At 41.2% G+C, this 23,929-nt stretch overlaps 1 protein-coding gene across 1 annotated transcript in view; it reads left to right on the top strand.

Annotated features, from left to right (window-relative positions):
• The first annotated feature begins 11,950 nt into the window (after window positions 1–11,950).
• Window positions 11,951–23,929, top strand: part of ZFAND3 (zinc finger AN1-type containing 3) — a 155,367-nt gene continuing 143,388 nt past the window's right edge. Inside the window, exon 1 of the mRNA XM_063124192.1 lies at window positions 11,951–12,335. Coding sequence (XP_062980262.1) covers window positions 12,265–12,335 — 71 coding nt within the window. The 5' untranslated portion in view covers window positions 11,951–12,264. The remainder of the gene's footprint in view (window positions 12,336–23,929) is intronic.

Genomic DNA, 23,929 nt, shown 5'->3' with positions numbered 1-23,929 from the left:
GTACAGGGGCCCCCTCCTTCTTTGCCTGTGGATAATCTAAGCATAATGTTGGAGCATGTACAGCACTCTGTGTGCATAAAAAACTAGAGGGAAAGTACAATTAGGGTTGACACCAACCACTAAAAGCCTGACCTCCTCTTGTCCTTTAGCAGCATCTTAAAAGTACAGAAATCAGCAGGTGACTTATACATCACAAAGATAGACATTACTGTCTGCTATGTTTGCACTTCAAGTGGATCCTTTAGGCAAAGCTATGGGGTACAGCTGAAGAGTTGGCAACCCTATCTGTATACTGAAGTACTGCTCTCCGCAGCAACTGCTGTAATTTCTCAGTAACTTCAGACAAAACCTTCAACCTTTTAGGTGAAGATTCCTCAACTAATCATTAACTCCTGATTTTTGTTTGTTATTGAACCTGAGTTCAGATCAATTAGCTACTTAACTGTTGTACCATTGATTTCAATCAGCTTTATATATGCACAGAGCTTGAAGCACATAAATGAGAGTCCAAACACAATGTTTTCTTTGGGGGTCAGGGATCTTGAAATCATCCTATCATTGCTTCTTACTGTTTGTGGTGGCAATGAGGGCAGCAGACAAAATGCAATGTGTGCGGCAAGCAGAGGCAGCACAAGACTTCCCACCACCTGAAGCAGGAGAATATACTCTGCTGCTCCCCCTGATACCACTGTCTTCGGCCTATTCCCCATCATTGTGCCCCCCACCTGAATGAGATATCAGACACTCAGCCTTTCTGGAGAACTGTCCAAGCCCAAATGCCGTGGTTTTACGGGTCCTTCCTCAAAGCGAAGCATCGTGAGGTGGCCTTGGAGACTGCCCACCTGATCTTTCTCCCTGGGAGAGTACTCAAAACAAGAGATTGGATGGATGGGTGGGCTCTCTGGAGAAGCCGTCTGCCTGATCTCTTGCCTTGGGAGAGCCCTCAAAGTGAGACATCAGGCAGTTAGGTAGCTTCTCTTCTTACCTTCTTTGAGCCTTCTCCTAAGGTGAGAGATCAGAAGGGCAATGAGGGGGCATAGAGCAAGAGAAGGGGGGCAGCTGCTCCTCTAAGGAGCTCTGCTTGTCTCTTTCCCACTGTGGCATTTGCTGTAGTGAGTAAGCAGGGGCTGGTGCAGTGGTAGTAGTGCCCACAGGTCCCTCCTGTGTGTGTGTGTGTGTGTGCATGTATGTGCACAATCCACCTCTCCTCCCAATCCACCACCTGAGCAGGGGATTCACCCTACTTCATCAGAAGGCCAGCCCTGTGGAAATTGGTAGAATGGGTCTCCTATCCAAAGCCCTGTCTTCTCCTGTATGGAGAGAAGAGTTGTCATCATTTTCTGGTAGGGCTTCTGAACTTTTCATACCCATGTGACAAGGAGAAAAACTGAGTTCAATCTGTCTGCTGAAACAATTTATTCAGTCCATTACACAGCTCATCAAATACATTTTTCACAATACCCTTTCCCTCTTCGCTCCCCCTTTCAAAAAATTTGTTCCATGCACTTACCTGGATTGAAGGAAGAAGACAGTTTCGACAATATCCCCAGAGGTATAGTGCTTGAAGAATCAGAACAACAAAATAATTTGTTTTTGTTTGTTTAAGCAGCTGGCAACTCTGGAGCAAACCTTTGGACCAAATTTCTAACTCCTTCAGAAAAATATATATATGCTGGCATTTGACTGAGAGTTTAAAAGCATACACAATCAAGTTATTAATTTTTGCCCCCTGGGCTTGGAAACTTAGCTAACTCAATGTGTCCCTGCACTTTCCTGTGTTTCAAATATACTAGACAAAGTTGTGTCTGTACATAATCAACCTGTTTCTTGGTTGTTTATTTTGGTTCAGTTATGATTGCCAACTGAGGTACACATAAGAGAATCCTAAAGAGGGGCAGGTGGAGTAGACCACAAGTGGCACACAGCTTCCTTCCCACCTTGAGGGCTAAATTACCATAAATTGAGGGAAACCACTCATATGGTTCCAATCTGTTAAAGAGACTCTTCATCTGATTGAAATAATCACTTTTTAAAACTAACAGACACTCGCCCTGCTATCCTCCCTCCTCCTCTCTCTCCCCACACTCAGTTGATATTTCTATTCTCCTGCTTCTGAATATATTTCTCTTAGAATATCACCGCTTTAAAAACTCCGAAGGCAAACAACACAAGAAAAGATGAACAAGTAGAGCATGTTTGAATTGTTGTTCTGGAAAAGGAAAAACTGCAGCAGGTCTTTAATTAAGAGAGAGAGAGAGAGAGAGAGAGAGAGAGAGAGAGAGAGAGAGAGAGAGAGAGAGACTTTATAATCCAGAACCTACACAGATTTTTCTGTTTCTCTCAGATGCTGCTGGCAACAAAGCAATTAGAGGGGCCCAGACATGTGTTATTACACATGACTCATGCACAGTGGCATTAGTGACAAGACTTACATAAAACATGTTATATGAATATACAGGTTTGAATTACCTGTGAATAAAAAGATGTTGGTAGTTATAACATGCAATTTTGCTTTGGGATTTGCATTCAGTTTCCAACCGAGTCACTGATTTAATGTGGGGGGGTGGGGGGAGAGAAAGTATTTATTTACAAAGAATTTATTCATCCCATCAACACAGCCTTCTGTGACAAGTTACAAAGGGCTGGTGGTTTGGAACTGTTTTGCTCTTTTCTCTATTTTATTTTTTTACTGTCTATTTGTGTTGCATTATTATTATTATTATTATTATTATTATTATTATTATTATTATTATTATCTTGTGACTTTGGCATGTATGTCACCATCGTGATAGCAAAGGGTGGGTGCTGCAGACAAATGGAGCACCCCTAGAGTGACCCACTGACTGACTCCTTGGTCGAGAAAGGATTGTACCTCAAATATTTTGAATATTTTAAATAATGTGTGTTGCTATATGTGAGCAATTCTGTATTTTGTAATGGTCTTTGTGCTACAAACAAATAAACTATTCATTATTATTATTATTATTATTATTATTATTATTATTAATGTATATAGCACCATCAATTTTCTGATGGGTAGAAATTAAGACACTGCTGCAATCAATTCTCAGGAACATAACACAGGATGTCAAAAACAAATTGGAGGAATTAGAGTGAAAAGCTGGTGGATCTGAAAAGTTTCAAGGGGGGAGATACATTATGTACAGCTTGGACTTTACCACATTGAGAGAAAGATAATGAAAATGATAAGAGAATATATTTCTGTTAGTTAAAACAGGTAGGATAAGACTGCAGTCCTACGTGCACTTTCCTGGGACTCAGCCCAAGAAATTTCACGGTTATACCATTGGACTCATTTCTGAGTAGGCATTCACAGGATTGCACTATAAGGGAATGAATCTAAAATGGGATGGACGGCCCTAATCCAGCTCTAATAGAAGACAGCAAAATTAGATGAATAAATCCACATGCACATGCCTCAATGGTATTATCATATAGATTTGCACCTGCATCCTCTGCATGTTTACTCAGAAGTGAACACCACTCTGTTCAATACAATTCACTACCATGTAAGTGTGCATAGGACTGCAGTCTTTGAGGCACAGAACTCCAGCCTGAAAAAAGTTTGCAATCCTACCTATAGGTTCAGGATTTTCTAATTAAAAGTATTACAATTTTCTCATACTCAAATATTTTATTTATTTAGTGGATTGAACATGCTCTTTCAGCACATCCATCCCCTGCAGTATACATGTGTAGGTTTCTTCAGTCAGCACAGGTTACCGCATGATGCTTGAAGGAGCACCGTTAACAGCTGGACCACAAATAGATATTCAACATGTGCCGTTCTTCCTAGCATGGAGAAGGCAAAAGATGCTGCTCAGTGACAGAGGACATGTTTTGCATGCTAAAGGCCCAAATTTCAGTCTCCAACATCTCCCTGCGTCAGTCAGTGTGTAGACAATTCTGAGTTAGATGGATCAGTGCTCTGGCTCAGGATAATGCAGCTTCCTATGATGGGGATAGGAGCACAGCATTTTTGCCTTTCGTCCAGCTGTTAAAGTCACAAGAGCAGCCAGGCCAGTAAAACAGCAACTCTCTTATTACAGAGGAAGTTGAAAAGCAGAAGGTCAGCTTTAAACTGGCTCCAGACCTGCAAAGTGAAAGAGCCTTGCTTCTGGGAAGAAAGACGTAGCAGAATTTCCTCCTATGCTGGTTGGGAGAAAGAGATGTTTCTCCACATGCCTGTTTGGAAAACTCAAGTAACATTATGGATAAAACCAGTTCCATTTTAAAGCAGAACTCTCTTTCCTCAAACCCAACTAGAAATGGAACCCTTGTCAGTGAGGCCACCTGAGATTTGGTGTAAATAACACTATCTTCTCGTAGAATATCACCAGGTTGCAAGTGTGATAGTTGCAGCTGGGAATATTTATAACAAGGCCTATCGTGGGAAATATTGAGAGCCTGTGCTCTGCTACAGTTTGTCATCCTGGAATCCCTTTGGTTTTAAAACTGTAAACATAAACACAAACTGCCGAGTCAGAACAGGAGTTGAAGTGGCACTGATAAAATTGGACTCTTCACAGAAATGGTTCCATGTGAAGTATCTTGAATATATCCACCTGATACTTACAGACAAGTATTCTGAGGGATAAAATGGCATCATTTATCCATGCAATTCCATTCACATTTGCTACAAGCAACATATTTGACAAGAGACATTGACTCTCTAGTCGATGGAAACTAATAAATGAAGTGTAAAAAGCCCATTTAAAGTAAAAATATAGCTTTCCTTCCGTCTTTTTTCTTATATTAACTCAGCCTTTCCAATTTCAGCCTGTACCTGATTATCTGAAGTGTATTGGTTTCAGTCTGATGCTGAAGGCAACCAACCCTAAAGGGCAGTTAGATTTCTAGAATACATATAGATTAACAGGATGGTCTCACACACGAAGTCTGGGGAAGAGAGAGAACATGAATCATTAGGTCTGAAGACAAGGCTGGTTTTCCTCCTTGTGGATCACAAATAGCAATGGGTGACTGACTGACTGCTGCCTCTTAAATGCATCACAGTTTCAGAGTAGAGGTTGGGTGGGGATAAGGGAACAACTGAATAAAGAATTAAATCAAGCAAGGGAATGAGGTTATTATGTGAAAATAAGGGAAGCAAAATACACTATTCAGAAGAGACAGCTGAATAACTGTATTCCAACAATAAATGGAATCAGGATGCCAATCAGAATAACTCTGCCTAATCACTTGAACACAAAAGGAAACCACCTTTCTGCTCCAGGAACCCTCCTCTCAGAACTACTAATTTTGACAAAGGCACCCTTTTGCCTCAGCCTGATCACAAATTCCTAGAAATATCACACGCAAATCAACTGCAAAATGAGTAGTGGTTACTTGTTGTGATGTCACATGGAGCTCGTTGTACAACACAACAGGCTGGAGAGGCTGTGGTGTCGCCATTTTCAATAAGCAACCCCTGCGTGGGGGTTGTCATGTTGTGCAAACTGGGTGAGCAGGGGGTTATATGAGGGTTAGACAACCCTCGCATAACCCATGATCTGTTTTAGGGTTATACAAAAGTTGTTTAACCCTCACATAACCCACCTTCATTGGGTGCGCTCAATACGACAAACGCCCAAGTGGGGATTGCATATGAAATTTGGTGCCTGTAGGTGGCACGGCTTGTCATGGCTTAAATAATCCACAATGAGCCAAGGTATGCCATCCAAACACAGTCATTGAGTTTCTTGAGCTACTTAACTCTGATATAGTCTGCAGCTATTGTTAGCTTTGCACACACACCGGCTTTTCCGACTGGTAGTGTTGCAGTTGTATGCCTGTGAGCATCTCTCTTTGTATAGAACTGTCATTGCCTTATTTGTGTGTGTTTCCCACCATATTATCTTGTACATCACGCATTTATGAAGCTCTTAAAGCTAGGTTGTGGTCAAGCCTAAACTCGTGCAGGGATGTGTGATCAGTGTTGCTGCAACACACATGTGCACAGCTTGCCCTTGTCGGTTACGGACAAGTTCATAGCAAGCAACATATTTTCCACCCACTCTCTTGCCCAAATTAGTTTTGGAAATGGTAACATTTTTATTTTAAATTATTAAAAGATGAGTGGTTATCCACATAACTGTTAATGCCATAGTTTGTTTGTTTTTTAAATGAAGAAATGTTCAAGGCTACTTGCATTTCCCCCATCAATGTCCCACTATTTCAGGAACTTCTTCGTCATACACACACACACGACAACAAATTTTAGTATGTGCTTCTCTCCCACAATAACAGTGCAATCTTATGGATGTTTTCCAAGTAAGTATGTAGGATTGTTGCCTAAATATCAAAGAAAATAATAGACTTCTAGAGGACTATTCTCAGTGAGCCATTCTCTCTCTCTCTCATCCCATTTATACAATTACTAGCTGTACCCGGAGTAACATATGCAGTTGTAGCATATCTTAAAGTTTATTAATGAAATATCATTGCGGGGGCATGGGCTGCTTGGAGGCTGCTGATACAGCGCCGTCTGGCAGACCTGGGGGGCAGGGAGGTCGGGGGGAGGAGGAGCAGGTGTCCCCCTCTCCCCGGGGTTCATGTCAGCCTTGGGCTGCCCGCCCAGCTTGCATGAGATTAGGCCGGGTCTGGGCTCGCAGCAGACGAGTGGCTTCCCACCCGGCCACCAAAGGCCCCAGCCATGCCTCGCTCATGATCCAGACCCTCTCCCCAGGGTTCCTGTCAGCCTTGGGCCACCTGCCCAGCTCGCATGAGATTAGACTGAGGCTTGCAGCAGGTGAGCGGCCTCCCACCTGGCCACCAAGGGCCCCGGCCAAGCCTCACTCATGCTCCAGACCATAGCGCTGCCCCCTTCGTGGGGGGGAGCAAAGAGGCAGAAAGGGGGGTAGGATTGCCTTGGAAAGCCCAAAGGAGTTGGGCGAGGGGCTTAGCAACCTGTATCAGCTGACGTTACACGTTGTTACTGTTGCTTAGCAACCTGTATCAGCTGAAGCCTTTACGTAAACATACCTAAGCAGTTTATATATATAGTCTACTGAATCATCTAAATGACCACCCAGAGAGTGGCAGTGGCAAACTCCATTTTATTCCTGCAGTGATGATGGCACTATGATTTAAGTGAGTTTAAAGTACAAAATACACATGCTCAGAGTATTATTATTATTATTATTATTATTATTATTATTATTATTTAAAAAAATCAGGGTTGGCAAACAGTTTTGTTGCTATTGTCGTTCTAACGTATTAGGAATGTAGAAGCAGTTCAAAAGCACGGAAAGGCAGTTGGTGGGGGTGGGAAAGAAATGTATCCTTTACAGGTGAAGTAATACACATGGTCACCTAAAGCACACATCCCACCCCCTGTAAGACTATTACATCCAGAGTCTGAAATGAATTAGCTGCTCCACTGCTAGTGAGATACCAAAGATGCTTCCAGATAGGGAGCTTTTAGCCATACTGATCAAAAGAGAATGTGCAGCTATTCTGTTTTTCCCTCTTTAACACATCCCCCCCCCCCCCCCGGTTAATAGACAGAAGAACCAGTGGGAAAACACAGGACAGTCATAAATAGAAGATGCCACATCTAGAGTTCCTATAAAAATCTGTGAATGAAGCAGGTTGATTGCAAAATAAAAAGCTTACTCTGGAAGCACCCTGAGACTTGACAATAGCCACCACAAAGACTCAACATGGCAAGTTGGAGTATGCTGGTGGCAAATGAAACTACTGAGGTGAAGGGAGCAGAGGGCATTTTAATACAGGAAATACTTTATTGGATTGGCATGTTAGAACTTTAAGGAGCAATCCTACATATGTTTAGACAGACAGAAAGAAAAAAGTCCTACAACTTCAAGTATTCCTCAGCCAGCAAGTGAAATGTATCCAACTGGGCCCTTAAATAGATATGAGGTATTTATTTATTTATTTATTACATTTTTATACCACCCAATAGCCGAAGCTCTCTGGGCGGTTCACAATATATAGGACTTTCTAGTTTAATGACTCAGAGCATAGTTCTTTTCTGCTACCCAGGCATAGCTTGCATTTTAAAGGTATCCACTAGGGCTGTGCATGGATCCCTCGTTTCATTTTGGACCCAATTTTGAATGCATTCATCTCCATAATTTTTAAAGGTAAAGACACATAACTAGGCACCATGATAGCCTCTAAATAGGGTCTTAGGCACCCCAAGTTTGAAGCATATTGGTTCATCTCCTGATTTTTAGTGAATTTCTACAACTCCTGCTGAGAGGAAGTTTCCACAAGTTCTTACTTAAATTGTAAACTTCCTCTCAGCAGGAGTGTTAACCACTTCAAAGGAACACAGGCAGTACTAAGAGCAGCCTGTAGTTCCTCCTGCCAATTTAGGTAAGAACTTGTCAAGCACAGCTGCCAATACACACGGAGCTTTCTGAACTTGGCTAAAACCTTTAAAAATCACTAAAAATCAGCGGATGGACCTATGTGCTTCAAAATTGCCATGCATTAAGCCCTTCTGAAGACCTACTATGGTGCTAATTTTCAGGTCTGTATATGTAATCTCATTTCTTTTTTGGGAAACTACCTCTCAAGAGACTAGTCCTCAATGAAGGTTGAGTTGTAGAAATTCACTAAAAATCAGGGGATGAACCAATATGCTTCAAACTTGGGGTGCCTAAGACCCTATTTAGAGGCTATCATGGTGCCTATTTACATGTCTTTATCTTTAAAAATGACGGAGATGAATGCATTTTTGTAAAGGGGGAATGGTAAACCCTTTAAAAAAATCTCTAAAAATCAGCGGATGAACCTATGTGCTTCAAAATTGCCATGCATCAAGCCCTACTTAGGTTCTATCATGTTGCAAAGTTGTAGGTCTTTATCTTGAAAAATGACTTTGTATTTTCAAATATTTATTTATTTATTTATTACATTTATATACCGCCCCACAGCCAAAGCTTTCTGGGCGGTTTACAACAATTAAAAATAGTAAACATTAAAAGTATACAAAAAATTAAAAAACATAAAAACAGTATAAAAACAACAGTATCCATTTTAAAAACAACAATTCTGGGGTCCATTAAAAACAAACTTAATGTTGTTAAATGCTGTTAAAATGCCTGGGAGAAGAGAAAAGTCTTGACCTGGTGCCGAAAATATAACGTTGGCGCCAGGCGAGCCTCATCGGGAAGATCATTCCGCAGTAGGGGGGCAACCACTGAGGTGGTTCTAATAATTTTAAAACCTCAATTTTTAAAAAAAAAATCCCAAAAATCAGTGGATGAAGCCATATGCTTCAAACTTGCCATGCCTAAGGATATATTTAGAAGCTATCATGTTGCCGTTACATGTCTTTACCTTTAAAAATGACGGCGATAATGCAATTTTATAAATAGGGGGATGGTTTGAGGGTAAAATCTTTAAAATAATCCCAAAAATCAGTGGATCAATGTATGTGCTTCAAAATTGCTATGCATCAAGCCCTGCTTAGGTTCTATCACGATGCAAAGCTACATGTGAGTTTCTTGAAAATGAGGAAGTTACAGCACTTTGAAATGACTGGAACTCACATTTTTAAAAATTCATTACAAGAAAACCGATGGACAGATCTGTCTAAAGTTGGACATGCATAAGGATCTTCAAGATATCTGTAAGCTCACCAAATTTCATTTTTCATTAAAATTAAAATTTCAAATTTCATTAAAAATAAAAAAGTTATAGGTGTTTCTTTAGGCCAATGTAATCCTATGGCAAAACAAAACATGGTTTAAGCTAAAATGGCGTCCGAAGCTCCGAATACTTCCGAAGCATTTTGGATCGATCCAAACTGCTTCAGATCATTTTGGAATGGTCCGAAACACCCCTTTCCATTTCGGATTCGGGGTTCAGATCCGAAACGGTGCACAGCCCTAGACTAGCTTCCCCCCACATCTCCTATGTTTTTCACTCCAGCCTGACATAGAGAAATTTAGCAGGAAAGCTTCGAACAAGAATATAAAGACACCTGCTTGTTGACTTTGTGTTATTTTCATTAGGGCTGCTGTTAAAAACACAGGTGCAGGGTTAACATTTATTTGTTAGATTTGTATACCGCCCAACAGGCAATTTACAATCATAAAAGACCAAAAAATAACAAAATAACCAAACCAAAAATCAAACAAAGCATCAAAGCAATGCAGTATTAAACATTAAACATATTAAAAACCTTAAGGAGCCAGATGTACAATAAACAAAGCAACATATTGAAAATGAAATGTCTGCTGGAAGGGGAAGATCTTACAGTGAAAAGTATGTAGTAAAAAAAGAAGAAGAAAAAAGGTAGTAACCTTATTTTTCTACCTGCATTCTACATAGGACAAAAAAAAAGTCTCTGTGCAAAAGAATAAATGGACACAAATCTGAGATAAGGGCAACATGCAGAATCCAGAGGCAGAACATTTCAACTTCTAAGACATCGTTGGTGACCTGAAACTGAAAGAGGCCATACTTAAATAAAGGGACTTTAGTGGGAAAGAACATGGAGAACGCCCTGCTTGTGAGTTTCCTGTGAGCAGCTGCTTGGCCACTGCATGAACAGAATGCTGGACAAGATGGACCCTTGGTCAGATCCAGCATGGCTCTTATGTTCCTATGAGATTCCAGTGTGAGACTTCAGAATTACAATTGATCAAGAAGTTCATTTCTGTCATTTTGGACTTGAATAAAGACACTGATTTTTTGCTTCCATTGCATATTTTAACTGAATAGTACGACTATACTTTTACTTGCATTCCCTTGCCATTTGACCTGTTTGTAACTTTGTTTTGTCTCCTCACCCCCACTCATGAGTATATGTAAACCAACTGAAGATAATCCTTTATGAATCTGATGGACTTCAGTGCATGAAAGCTTATGCCATTTTTTTTTAAAAAAAAAAGTGTTAAAAGCACTTTGTTGCTTTAGTAGCTTTCAGTTTTTTTTAAAAAAAAATCTATATCAATTGTAGAATTAACTTCTGAGTATGCACACACAGTACCATGTTACACAGCAATAAATATTTTGCAGCTCCATAGTACCACAAATCAGATTCTATTCTACTTTGTTCTCTTTCGCTCTTTTAAACGTCACAATCTCCAATACCACAAAAACATCAGGACGCACAAGGCATAAGCAGGATTGCCACCCTAATGGCACAGTTTCTGTCCCTTACCAGCAACATGACAGTACAAAATTTAGCAGATGAACAAAATGCAGACTGAAGGACACCCCAAACCCAGACGACATACTGTTTTGTTTTTTTTAAAATCCTTGCCATACAAGTTAAGGGCACAGAACGGGGGTCTCTACAAGGACAGGAGAAAGGAGAAGCTTGACACTCTCCCTCATCTCTTTTCCTGAATTAGAGGCTGTCCGTGCAATTCTATGCATTATTTCTCTAAAGGAAATCCAACTAAGTTTAATGGGGTTTACACCCAGTTAAGTGAACACAGGATTGCAGCCTGCATTCTCCCCCTCTAGCGCGGAGAATGATTCCCGCAACGAAGAGGAAAGAAATGAGGGCAACCCCAACAGGAATTCCCGGGGTTGCTCCCGCCTAGACAGGGAATTCCATAAGCGCGGGGAGGGGAAGCCTCCCAGGAGAGCTTCTACTTCACTCTCTTACTTCCGGGTTTCTACTCCTCTCACGCACGCGCAGAGCCTTATCTGCCTCACCCCGGACCCAATCATTTTAGACCGTACCATTGGTAAATAATGGCGCAGGGGATGGCTGGTCGTTCTGAAAATACTATCCTTGAGCTCATTAGCCTCTGAACGCTTCCGGCTTTAAAACCAGAACAGTTCCGGTCTTTACGAAAATTGCCCGTTTCAGTCTCGGGCTTGCCTTCGCTCCATAGCCGTCCCCACCTCTCCGGGACGTTGGTACGCTCCTCTCCCAGTCGATCCTGCGGCCGGGCAAGACCACCCTACTCGCCTGAGGGGGAGGAGCTGAGGGCATTGTTGGGTCAGGGGGCGCGCGCTGCCCGCGGGGGTGGCGTGTTGCAGGCCCGTCACAACCCCCGGTCGCCGCCGCCGCCGCCCGCAGCTCAGTGTCATCTCAAGCACCACAGGGCGCGGCTGCCTCCTCTGCCGCCGCCGCTGATCCGCCGCCGCCTCCTGTTCAGCCATCCGCCCACCCTGCCATCGCCGCAGTGGTAGCGCCCGACTCCAGCTGACCGGCCTGGAATCCCGGCTTCGAGCCCCGGCCTGGACCCTCCGCCTCGAGCGACCCCTTCCCCTACCCCAGCCCTGAGACCTGGTGTCGCCGCCGCCATGGGAGACGCCGGCAGCGAGCGCAGCAAAGCCCCGAGCTTGCCGCCCCGCTGCCCCTGCGGGTTCTGGGGGTGAGTACGTGGTCGGGGGAGGAGGGGGCAGCGGAAAGGGCCAGGCCGGCCGGCCGGCCGGCCTGCCCGGGCGCCTGGGGCTGGGCGTGGGGCGGCTGCTGGGCTTGGGCTTTCCCAGTACTGGGGAGTGGTTGGGTGAATGAGGGCCATGGTCTGGCCTGGTGGCGCAGGGCGTGAGGCAGGTCCAGGAGGAGTAGAAGGGCTGAGAAGGGGCGTCGTGTCTCTTGGCCTCTTCGAAAGGTTGGGCGCCCTCCTTCCTCCCTTCCCTTTGAGAGCAGCGGCGGCCCTTCTCCTATCACAGGGATCCCTTCCCGAGAGCTGCTTTCAATTGTATGCATCACAGTGGTGGGGAAGTAGGGGCCTGTGGGCCTAGTCGGTCCTCCTGAAAGGAGGGGGGGGGTGGAGCAGAAAGCCACGATGACACCACCACCCCCTTTACTTGATCTCCTTCCCCCTTACTCCTTCACACGTGCACACTTCACTCTTCAATTTACAGGCTGCCTCCCCCTTCTTTCTGCCCTTTCTCTTGGGATGTGGCATGTCGCTGCCATGTAATTCGCAGGTATTGCAATATGCCAACTTCGTCTTACTTCTCCCAGGTGTGAAAACTTTGTGTTCCCTTTACTCCAGAGAAATGGCAGAGAACTTTTTTTTTCCCAAAGGGAGTGGCTTTAGATCCTTGTTTCCTCGCCTTTTCTTGTAATATCTTTCTGCTTTTCCCATCACCCAAAGTTAATGCAAACATTTGTTCCAGTTTTGAGTCTTTCCACTGACTAATAAATGGTGACAGTGGTGCTGGTACAGAACAATTCTTCCTTTCTTTTTGGTTTAAAGAAAGAGTGACAATCTTGCCTGTGATGAGCTTGTAAGCCACTCCCTCTGAAAGTTATCCCGTTGGTCCATATAAAACTAAGCAGGAATGGTAATACCTGTGGTGAAGATCCAGACTTCTAGTTGTTGTTCATTAGTTTCCACCATCCCACCCCCTCTTTACTATGGTTTATTCTGAGATTAAGAAAGGAGCTTGACAGCTCTTTTTAGGAATTATCCAATAGGTAGCAGGAGACAGGGATTGGGCAGTTGCCCACCCCTGCAATAGAAACACACTGGAAAGAAATTGGTATAAGATGACTAGTTGACTTAGTAAAGTGAATTATCAATAGTCAATGTTCTGTGGCTTCAGAGCGGTAAGATTATTATAAATAACATTCCATATGTAAATTATGACATAGACAGAAACACTGGGTTGAATCCAACTTCATACTATCTGATTTCCCCTGATACAACAGGACTTCCCAATCCTCTCTTCCCTTTTGCAGCTCCCTGTGTATATCTCAAATCTGCTTCAGACACCCCCAAACATTTGGAATACTTTATTTATTTATTGCATTTTTATACCGCCCAATAGCCGAAACTCTGGTTTTTGGGGTGGGGTGGGGCTTCAGGAAGGAGGGGAAATCCATTCTGTTAGTGGATGCCGGTGCTGGATTCAACCCATTGTGTATGTAATAGAGGGAAAGTGACTTCAAAATAGTATTCGATATTTGAGTGGAATTTATAATCTAATCCAGAAAGATAACAAATTTGTTAATCTTTTAAGTTCCACAGGACTCTTTTTGTTGTTTACCTCAAATATGTTGACAGAAGTAATGAAGGAACTATGTACTTTAGCTTAGCACTTGAATATTGCTAAAATTTTGGGCTCAGTGTCATGTTTCTGTAAATAGTCATTCAGCCTGGTCACCTGTGGTGAGTAGGAATTTCCTCTAAGCAAGAATGATCTTTTAATTTTTTTTAACAACATAGGTATGGCTGGATAGAGTAGTAAACTTGATTTTGCATGTACAACTTGACAGAAGGTGGTCCTTTCGATTTAATGACTTCAAGAAATGGCTATTTCAGCTAAGAGATTTTTGTAATAGAAGCTTCCAATACATAGATTAAAAGGGAGCTGAAATACTTTCAGACCTTACTATATCCAAGTTACTTTGACAAGTGTCTGCCAAGCCTTTAAGCATTTGATAAATAAAAATCCATAATTTAGGAAAGTTTTATTTCCTAAGCCTTTTAAAACTACGAGTTTCTTTAATCTGTACTTATTGAATCTGTATGTAGTGGTTTTTTTGTTCTACACTCACATGCATTGAAGAATAATTAATATCAGTCATATGTTTGCACTTCCCTTACCTGTGCTCACCTTGTTTGGTTCCTTTGGCTTTCCCCTGAAGATTTTGATTCCTGTGCTCTTCATTCTCGTTTAATCCTATTTCACAATACCTGATGGAACACCTGTCCCGACATGAACCTACCTGTACACTGCGCTAAACATCTAAGGTCCTCCTCTGAGTGCCTACTCTGAGGGAAGCTCAGAGGATGGCAACAAGGGAGAGGGCCTTTTCAGCGATGGCCCTTCATTTATGAAATGATAACCCCGATGGCTGGCTTGGCGTCAACATTGTTATCTTTTCGGCGCCAGGTCAAGGCCTTTCTCTTCTCCCAGGCATTTAACAGCCTTTAACAACATATGCTAAGTTTTTTTTAATGGACCCCAGAACTATTGTTGTTTAAATGGATACTGTTTTATACTGTTTTTATATTTTTGATGGTTTTAAATTTTGTATACTTTTTAATGTTCACTGTTTTTAACTTTTGTAAACCACCCAGAGCGCTTCGGCTATGGCGTGGTATATACATTTAATAAATAAATATAAATAAATACACCAACACACTAATTCATAAACTGATATTGACTATTTAATGTTAAACTATTTTTATGCATTTAAAGTTAAAATGTCTTCATCAGGGGACAAAACTGGATGTACTATTGGGAAAATTTCTCTTGTTCTCCAAGTCCTTTTGCTATTAAGAGATAATTAGTAATAAGGGAAAGACAACTCGACTAGTACAGCCTATAGCCCCACTGTACATATTTATTGGCTACCTTTTAAAATAGTTTTCAGAAGTCTGATGACGTACATGGTTACTTTCAATTTTGTATTTATTTCATCCTGAAAGTTTTGATTGTTTTCTTTGCTTGCGACTTGGCTCTCTGAATCATTCGCAGGGATTCTAAATGCTGTATCATGTGTTGCATCAGCAAAAAGTGTAGGCTCTGACTCAAAGAAATATTGGGCATAATAGTGCCTATAGACAGAGATTTTGTTATATGCAAAGTTGGAGAGGCAAGCTGCATTTTGAACTGAAGTGTTTTGGCTTCACCTCAAAAAAAACCTCCAGTTGCATCTGCACTTGTCATTGTATATAATTTTGATTGCATTGCAGCTATACCTAATGAAGAGCAAGTTTGAATGGTGATAGTTGGTGATTCATCTGTCAATATTAATGAGTAAGATTCTCTTCTGGATTGTCTGTGCATGCCTGCCTTATAGTAGCCTTGTGTTGGCCATTTCCCTTCAGTAGGCCCTCATCAGGTTTTGCTGAAGTCATATAAATATTTCCATCTAACTTTGTTATCAGTAGTATCATTGACTGATTTGGCTTTTTATTTTTTGTACTTGATCCATTTTGAAACAGTTGCTTATTACAAACACAACTAAATTGTTTTTTCTTATGTTTCAGTTTAGGTGGTTCTTCACTGTTTAGTACATTCTCAAAGAATCTCAGAATAAATAATTTCAAGCTAGTCAACTAGTTTTTTCTTATCAGAGTTGTAGGACTCCAGATTATCCAGAGTGCTCTATAATAGCCACATTGAACCACCACCACCCTGAAATCCTGGCATCCATAGCCCATCTTTGTTTGTTTGATAGTTTGTTTGTTTTTAAAAACTTCCTAACTTTCTCTTTACAATTCTGTCTCCCCCTTTCAAAAAAGGAAACACTGAGCAACTTTTTTTTGTCTTCAGTGGCTCACCTTCCTCATTGAGCACAGTGACTGTGATTTCTGTTGTCTCTTAACAGTGTAATTGTTAAGAGACAACAGAAATAAGTTCCAATGGTGTCAGTAAGAGCTTAGTCCCTTGCAAGTGTTTAGGATTGCAGCCTAAGTCCAAGTTACCAGTCATTTGACCTTTATGTTGACTGAATGTCACCTTTAGCTGAACTGAGGTATGCTGGTGGTCAAACATTGAGACCACACACCTGCTGTCTGCACAGTTTGTTTTTTTAAACCACTCAAAGTGAGTTCTGTTTATTAGTAGCATCTCTCAAGACATGTGCTGGTGAAGAGGGATGTACTTTAAGGGGAGGAGTTGGAATTACTAACTGAGGCCAGACTTCAATCACTGAGCATTCTGAGGCTTGAAATAGGGCAAACTGACTTGTTTATATGTGTGTTTCTGAGAACCTGAGACAGAGCACAATCTACCTCAGCACTTGCTTATTGCCGGGCCTATACCTATTTTCGAGCCAAACCCAACCCCAGAATAGCATAGATCCAGCTACATAAACATGCCTTTCCTGTGGTGCATAGTATAGCTGCCAGCATTCAAGACTGGCAACTTCGCCAGGTTTAGATCTGAGGTGGAAACAATTTTAGATAATCCTGTACAGAAAAAGCCCTACTTTATTGAAGTATCTGTCTCACCAGACACCAGCTTTAAAACACATTCAAGGCAACTGGAGCATGTTTTGCTAAAATACATATCCAGACTTGTAGGTAAATTCTTCACTCACCTCATTCATTCTTTCTCTTTCTTGCTACGTGTTTGTATGTATACACACGTGCCTGCATGCTTATGTTCCTTTCCCCCTACTTGGTTGTCAGAAGTGGACATTTTTTCTTAAGCCTAAGTTGGATGTCCAAGAATATCTTGGGAAGTGTCCTCATATTTGCATGTGGAGAATGGGTTCCATGTAGAGTTCGATAGTTTCAAGAATAAGAACTGAGTTGCAAGCTTTTGGCATTTGCATTCAGGTTTGGTTGTTTTTGTTTTTTGTCTTGTGTACTTTACAATTTATAAATAGTATATTTAATGAGCAAGCCGAGGGAGTCTGACTGGGTGGGTCCAGGGGGTGATTAATGCTTCCCTTCGGGAAGAGGTGGTCCCTGCTGTCAAGGAGGCAGAAGTGCAACCACTCCTGAAGAAGCCCAGCCTGGACCAAATGGTACTAGACAACTACCATCCAGTCACAAACACCCCCTTTTTAGGAAAGGTACTTGAAAGTGCTGTGATGGAGCAACTGCAGGCACTCTTGGAGGATACTGATTATCTAGACCCATTCTAGTGTGGGGTTCGATCTGGTTATGGGACTGAATCAGCCTTGGTCGCCCTGATGGATGACCTTTGAGAGAGGGACAGGGGGAGTGCAACCCTGTTAATTCTTCTTGATCTCTAATCAGCTTTTGATACCATCAATCATGGTATCTTCCTGGATCGACTCAGTGGGACGGGTATTGGAGGCACTGTGCTACAGTGGTTCCGGTCTTACCTACGGGGTCGTTTTCAGAGAGTAGCATTGAGTGACCAGTCCTCGGCCTCTTGGCAATTGAGCTATGGGGTGCCACAGGGTACCATCTTGCCCCCAGTGTTATTTAACATCTATATGAAGCTGCTGAGAGTGGTCATTAGGGGATTTGGAGCTAAATGCCATCAATATGCTGATGTCGTGCAGCTCTTTCCCCGTGTGACAACTGAATCAGGTGAGGCTGTGCAGGTCCTGGCCGATGCCTAGACTCAGTAATGGGCTGGATGAGGGCCAATAAAAGGAAACTGAATCTTGGCAAGACAGAAGCCCTGTGAGTGAGCGGTTCCTGAGTCTGGGAGATAGGCTCATTGCCTGTTCTGAATGGGGTCACACTTCCTCTGAAAGATCAGGTTCATAGTTTGGGGGTACTCTTAGACCCATCTCTGTTGCTGAAGGCTCAACTGTTTGCCGCAGCTCGGAGTGCCTTTTACCAGCTTCACCTGGTTTGCCTGCTATGGCCTCTCCTGGTTAGGGACAGCTTGGCCACGGTGGTACAGGCATTAGTAACGTCAAGATTGGATTACTGCTGCAGTGTGCTCTATGTGGGGCTGCCCTTAAAGCTGCTCCAGAAGCTGGAACTCATGCAGAATGCTGCAGCTCGGCTGTTGTCTGGAGCTGCCCCTTTCCAGCATGTAACCTTGCTAAGGGAACTGCACTGGCTGCCTATTCGCTACCAGGCCAGATTTAAGGTTCTTGTACTAATGTACAAAGCCCTAAACAACTTGGGACTAGGATACCTGAGAGAGCGCCTTCTGCCCTATCAACGTGCCCGGTCATCTGAGGGCATGCTCCTAGTGGTTCCACATAGACCTATTGTGAGATTGGAGTCCACCAGGGGAAGAGCCTTCAGTGTGGTGGCCCCTGTCCTGTGGAATTCCCTGCCTCTAGAGGTCAGGCAAGCACCAATTTTGTATTCCTTTCAGCATCTCCTGAAAATGTTGTTCCAGGAAGCCTTCCCTTAACGACCAGCTGTGGTTTATTTTGCATTTTGTTTCTTTTAAATTTTACTTTTAATGTGTTTTTATTCTGTTTTTATTCTATTTTATTTTGTCCACCGCTCCAAAATTTTGAATGGAGGAAGTATATAAATATTGCAAATAAATAAATACATTGAAGTATACTTTGATTTAACTTCCTGAACCTAATGTTTGTTTCATGAAGTAAAAAGTATTTGGTTCTGAATATGAAAAGACTGTTGTTGTACTTGAAGATACAACCAAAATTCTGTAATGTTTCGGACTAGTACTTGCCAAAGATTACTCCTTTTACAGTAACACAGTGGTATTGTAAGGGAAGTGCCTGAAAGCATACACATAGTAAATAGGTCTTGCAAGTGAAAATATTTACTCTTCCTCTTTGCACTAAAATCTGTACTTTGAGTATATTTTGATAGTGATTTTATCAGTTCTAAAAGTTTCTGAAATATGATCTGTGGAAGTGGTCTGGGTTGTTCCAATACTGCTTCAAAATGACTTACATACTCAACTTGTTAAAACATTTTTAAAGCATTTTGGTTTGTTGCCGTTAAAAGTGGAAGCTCTGATTTTCAGCCAGGATGTAATCACTCTAGTAATTGAAGCACTACTAAAATGGTTGCATTACAGAAGATGAGAGAAAGGGAGCAAGTGATTTTGCTGTTAGGCATGGTGGCTCACTCAGACATGAAAAGCTATTGGGTAACTTGTAGCCCTGGCAATTTCTAGAGCCAGGGTAATGAATTTGTGCATTTCCAGGAAAAAACTGTTTCCTTAACACCTAACCTCTTTTTCATGCAAAGCATTTCTCTGAAATACAAAGCAGCATAACTCCAGCCCTCATGTTGTGAATGGGCAAGCAGACTGAAACTTAGGACACAGCTGTACGGACATACTTACATATTCGTTATGTTGGTAACCCCATTACATAGAAAATCTGGTTTTCTTTTGCTGGGGTCGTTTTCTAGTTCTAAAACAAATGAATTCTTCCTCTTGAAATTATGGCTATCAGGAAGGAATTGATTTGTTTAGTTCCTTCATATTTCTAATGTTCTAAAAGGTACTCTTTCAATGACCCTAAAAGAGTCAGGCTTTGTTGGAGAAGAAGCCCACATAGTTTGTGTAGAATGCTATTATATTTATATTCTTTCTGACAGTATGCATAGTGACACATTTTGCCATAGGATGCTACTAACAGCTTAGGCATAGGGATCTAGAATTTCATACTTAAAACCAGATATAGATGAGAGGCTGGTGATGCTGTGCAGGATAGGTCCTTTATTTAATTAAATTTATTTATTTATTAAATTTCTATACCACCCAATAATCAAAGCTCTTAAGAACATAAGAATAGCCATGCCGGATCAGACCAAGGGTCCATCTAGTCCAGCATTCTGTTTACACACAGTGGTGCCACTACTAAAAAAGATCCTCCTGTTTGTGGACACCTGCTCCACTTTGGTCGGCAGGGAAACACAGAGCAGGATATCAGATGTTAAATTACTATTAAAAGATTTTATGAAAGTATAGGATCAGCGTATAAACCTCTCAGTAATTATGGTGATGCGATTCTGGCAGTTTGTTCTTCTGTTTTCTAAACAAGATTTGAGAAAAATCTGTTGGAATTATTTTGAATAGCCATTTGGGATTGCAGCTGTTCCTTTACTGAAATATTAGGCAATAGTGTGTTCTTACTAATGTTTGATCCATCTCTGTCCTTCCTTACAGAACCAAATATATTTTTGTGAGCATTTTGTTTTAACTTGTATCAAATTGCCCTCCTTGGATATCCAAATCCGATTGGAATAGGAAGTATAGTTTTTAAAATCCTTTTAAAAATGAGGAAATGCCTTTTCCATCCAGTTGTGCACTAGATCTAGATGAACTGGGAAGAAGCTGTCTCAAATCTCACCGCAGTTACGTCATGTGGTGGCTTACTATCTCATTATCTCTCACTTCACCATCTCTTCTTTTGCCTCATCTGCAATGTTAGTGTCATGTGGTCCTATTATACAGGATTCCTATAAAGGTTATAGAGGGAATATGTCTAAAACACATTGACTATTCTAAACTAGGTGTTTTGAACTATAACTCCCACAATCTCTCACCTTTGTTCTTACTGCCCGGAGCTATTATTCAAAACTTCTGAAGGGCACCAGGCTGCCTACCTCTGCTGTACACGTAGGAGAAATCAAGTATTTTAGACACATTCTGTTTTTGACCCTAACTACTATACAAATAGTAGTTAGTGGTTTTATCATTGAGATGGTGGTGGTGATAATGATGACTCCTGAATTCAAATTCTGGATTAGTTGGTGAAGTTGATGAAGCTTCCTTTGCCCTATTTTTGAGAAATGTCTTTGGTTGATAGGAAATATTTTTTTTATATATTTGTGGTTTAATGATGGGCTAACAGTGTAGATTGTGCATTGGAGGCCAAGTTAGAGCTCTAGACAGAGGAAAATGTATGGACAGAACATGGATAGCTGATGCTGCATCTTCCCACAGCTCTAGTTAGGACCTGTGGGAAGATGCATATTTTTTGATATGGCTGAAACATAAAGCTGTTGGTTCCTCACTGTTAAGTTTAAATATTATAAAAAGAGTTACTTTGCTGATCATAATACTTTCCCCTCATTTGTAACAAATGTATGTGTCAAATGTTCCTTCAGAGAATAAAATAGTACATTTCTATCCCATGAGATACACACTGAAGCTGCATTCAGACAACACAGTAGTCAATGATGGGTTAATAGTCAACTCCATGGTTGATTATCAAGGGGGTACTCCCCACATGACATGATTATAATCAATTGTGGTGTGGATTAAAGCCAGCATCAAGATGACTATTAGCAGTGTGTTTGATTGAATATAGTGCCTTGCTTCTGAGTAAATATGGATAGGATTGAGCTGTCAGTAATTGATAATTTAAAATGACTTGATTTATAGCACTGTTATATGCCATTGTTGTGAATAAATGGATGACATAATAAGGACTATTTAACAAAATCCTTTGGTCCAATCTTCTTCAGTGGCAGGATTCACCAGACACAGTCCATTACAGTTATGTGCATTCATTCTCCTCTTAAGGCATCCCTTCAGGCAAAAAGGAACTACAATCTCCTTGAGCAATTTGTTGTATTGTGCTAATATTCTAATAGCCAATTTAAAACTACTTTGCTGTCAGCTGAAGCTGTTGGTGCTTGTCCTTTTCTGGGTGACTTTTTGCCCTACATGAATTATAAAAGTAAAGGATTATTGATTTATTAAGTCTTAGAACTGTACTTGCTTGCATAAGCCTATTCACATCGGAGAACTTGTTCCCTCTAAATGTAAACTTGGTGTTAATATTTAGAAAATTAAGGCTGCTGCTTAAAGATGTTCTAGCAAAATGGAAGAAAAGGGTAATCTTTAAGTTGAGTTGAATTTGAATTGCTAATAGTAGAGTTGGCCAGCAAACACAATTTAAAGTGCCTTTGTTTCAAAACATCAGGAAAAAGGTAGGCAGGAGAATGGACTTCTATGTAGTGAACAACATACTCTGCATGTGTTCCTTGAGCTGCATACCCCCCATGTCACATAGCAAACCGCTTTTCAAACTTGGGGGAGTATCAGCAGCTGTTTGTGATATGGAATTGGGTGGTGGTCTGCCATTCAAAGGAAAAAGTAGGACTGTTGCCCAATTAAAAATGTAATGGTTCAATTAAGGCTCAAATGAATCAATCAAAGTGACATATGAATAAATGGTTTTGAAGGGAAAGCTGTTGTAGATAATATACATACTTGTTGCTGTAGGTCCCGTCTCTGAGACATTCCCTCTTGTGTGTGAGATGGAGACATTCTAAGATGGTGTCTGTAGTGTCTAAAAATATTACTACTGCATACCTTATGGGTCTCCCCCCTCTGAAACCTGCGTGATTAACCACAAGCATCCTCTTTGAGAGAATGGCTAAATGTCTTAGCCCTAGAAGTAAAAAATACATTAATGTGTCTAAAGTAACTCTTTGGATCTTAACCTAGATCTATGTAATACATGAAATAATGCATGAAATAAGGCAATAACAAGCCCATATACTAAATTACTAGTAATTAATCTAGATCTGTAAACTCTTCTTTGCATTGTCATAGCGGTTTTTTTTTTTAAGGATTAAGCCGTACTTGAATAACTAAAGCAGACCATGTTTAACCCTCGGTGGGCTGTCATGTCACCTAATCATGCACCACAGTTCCCATAATCCCTGACTGTTGGCCATGTTGGCTGTAGCTGATGGAAGTTCTAGTCTTAAAACAACTGGAGGGTATCAAGTTGTCTACCCCTGCCATAATAGAGCCTAGCAGTTCGCAAACAAAATAATGTTACTTTTTTTTGTCTCAGCCTTGGGGAATGCTCATGTGAAGATCGGATGGACAAAATAATGTCCAGATGATGCATTGATTATATACAATGTTTTCATATAAGGGTATGGCCTTACATTGCTTTAGTATAGTTGTGTTTACAGTCTTTCAGCCTTCTCAGTAAATTACATAAAAGTCATACTTCATTTTTAAATAAGCCTGGATTGAACAAGCAGATTTCTTGAATACCAGACTTGTAAGAGGAACAAACATTTTACATGTAATCCTAAACACAATTTCCTAGGAGTAAATACTATTGAATATAATGGGACATTTTTGGGTACGCACACATAGAATTGCATTGTTAAACTGATATCCTTGTTTCTGAGAACATTGGATGTTGAGTTTTGTGGAATTAATGTTAAGGGTAATACAGTTGGTGCAGGAGAAACATGACAAACCCATCTGTAGAGCATTTAATATTATTGGAAAATGTGTTGTCAGGCCCCATTGCATAGAAGGTTAGTATTTGTGCCCAATATTATGTTCAATATGCATGCTTTCCTCTGTCACAGCTTCTTGAATCTCCTGTATGTGCCTTGTTTTACCACTCTTTTGTGTGTGTGTGATCAGATTGCTTTTAGGGTTGGTGGGAGAATCAAAATTCTGCAGAAACCTGAATAATTAGATTGCAATAAACCCCCTCAAATCTGAGGCTTATAAATGGATTATATGGCATTTCAGAAGGTCCATGTAGGTTTTTAGGTGCAAACCATCAGCCTTGCTTGTACTTCCTTTTAAGGGTACTTTGTGTCTCATATGTAAGTACACATAACCTCTCTCCAGTGGCAAGCAGGTG

The sequence above is a fragment of the Elgaria multicarinata genome, chromosome 4, assembly GCF_023053635.1.
Source record: "Elgaria multicarinata webbii isolate HBS135686 ecotype San Diego chromosome 4, rElgMul1.1.pri, whole genome shotgun sequence".
In the NCBI taxonomy this organism is placed as follows: domain Eukaryota; kingdom Metazoa; phylum Chordata; class Lepidosauria; order Squamata; family Anguidae; genus Elgaria; species Elgaria multicarinata.
The sequence above is the reverse complement of the archived record's forward strand: the minus strand, read 5'-3'. Positions and strand labels throughout refer to the sequence as shown.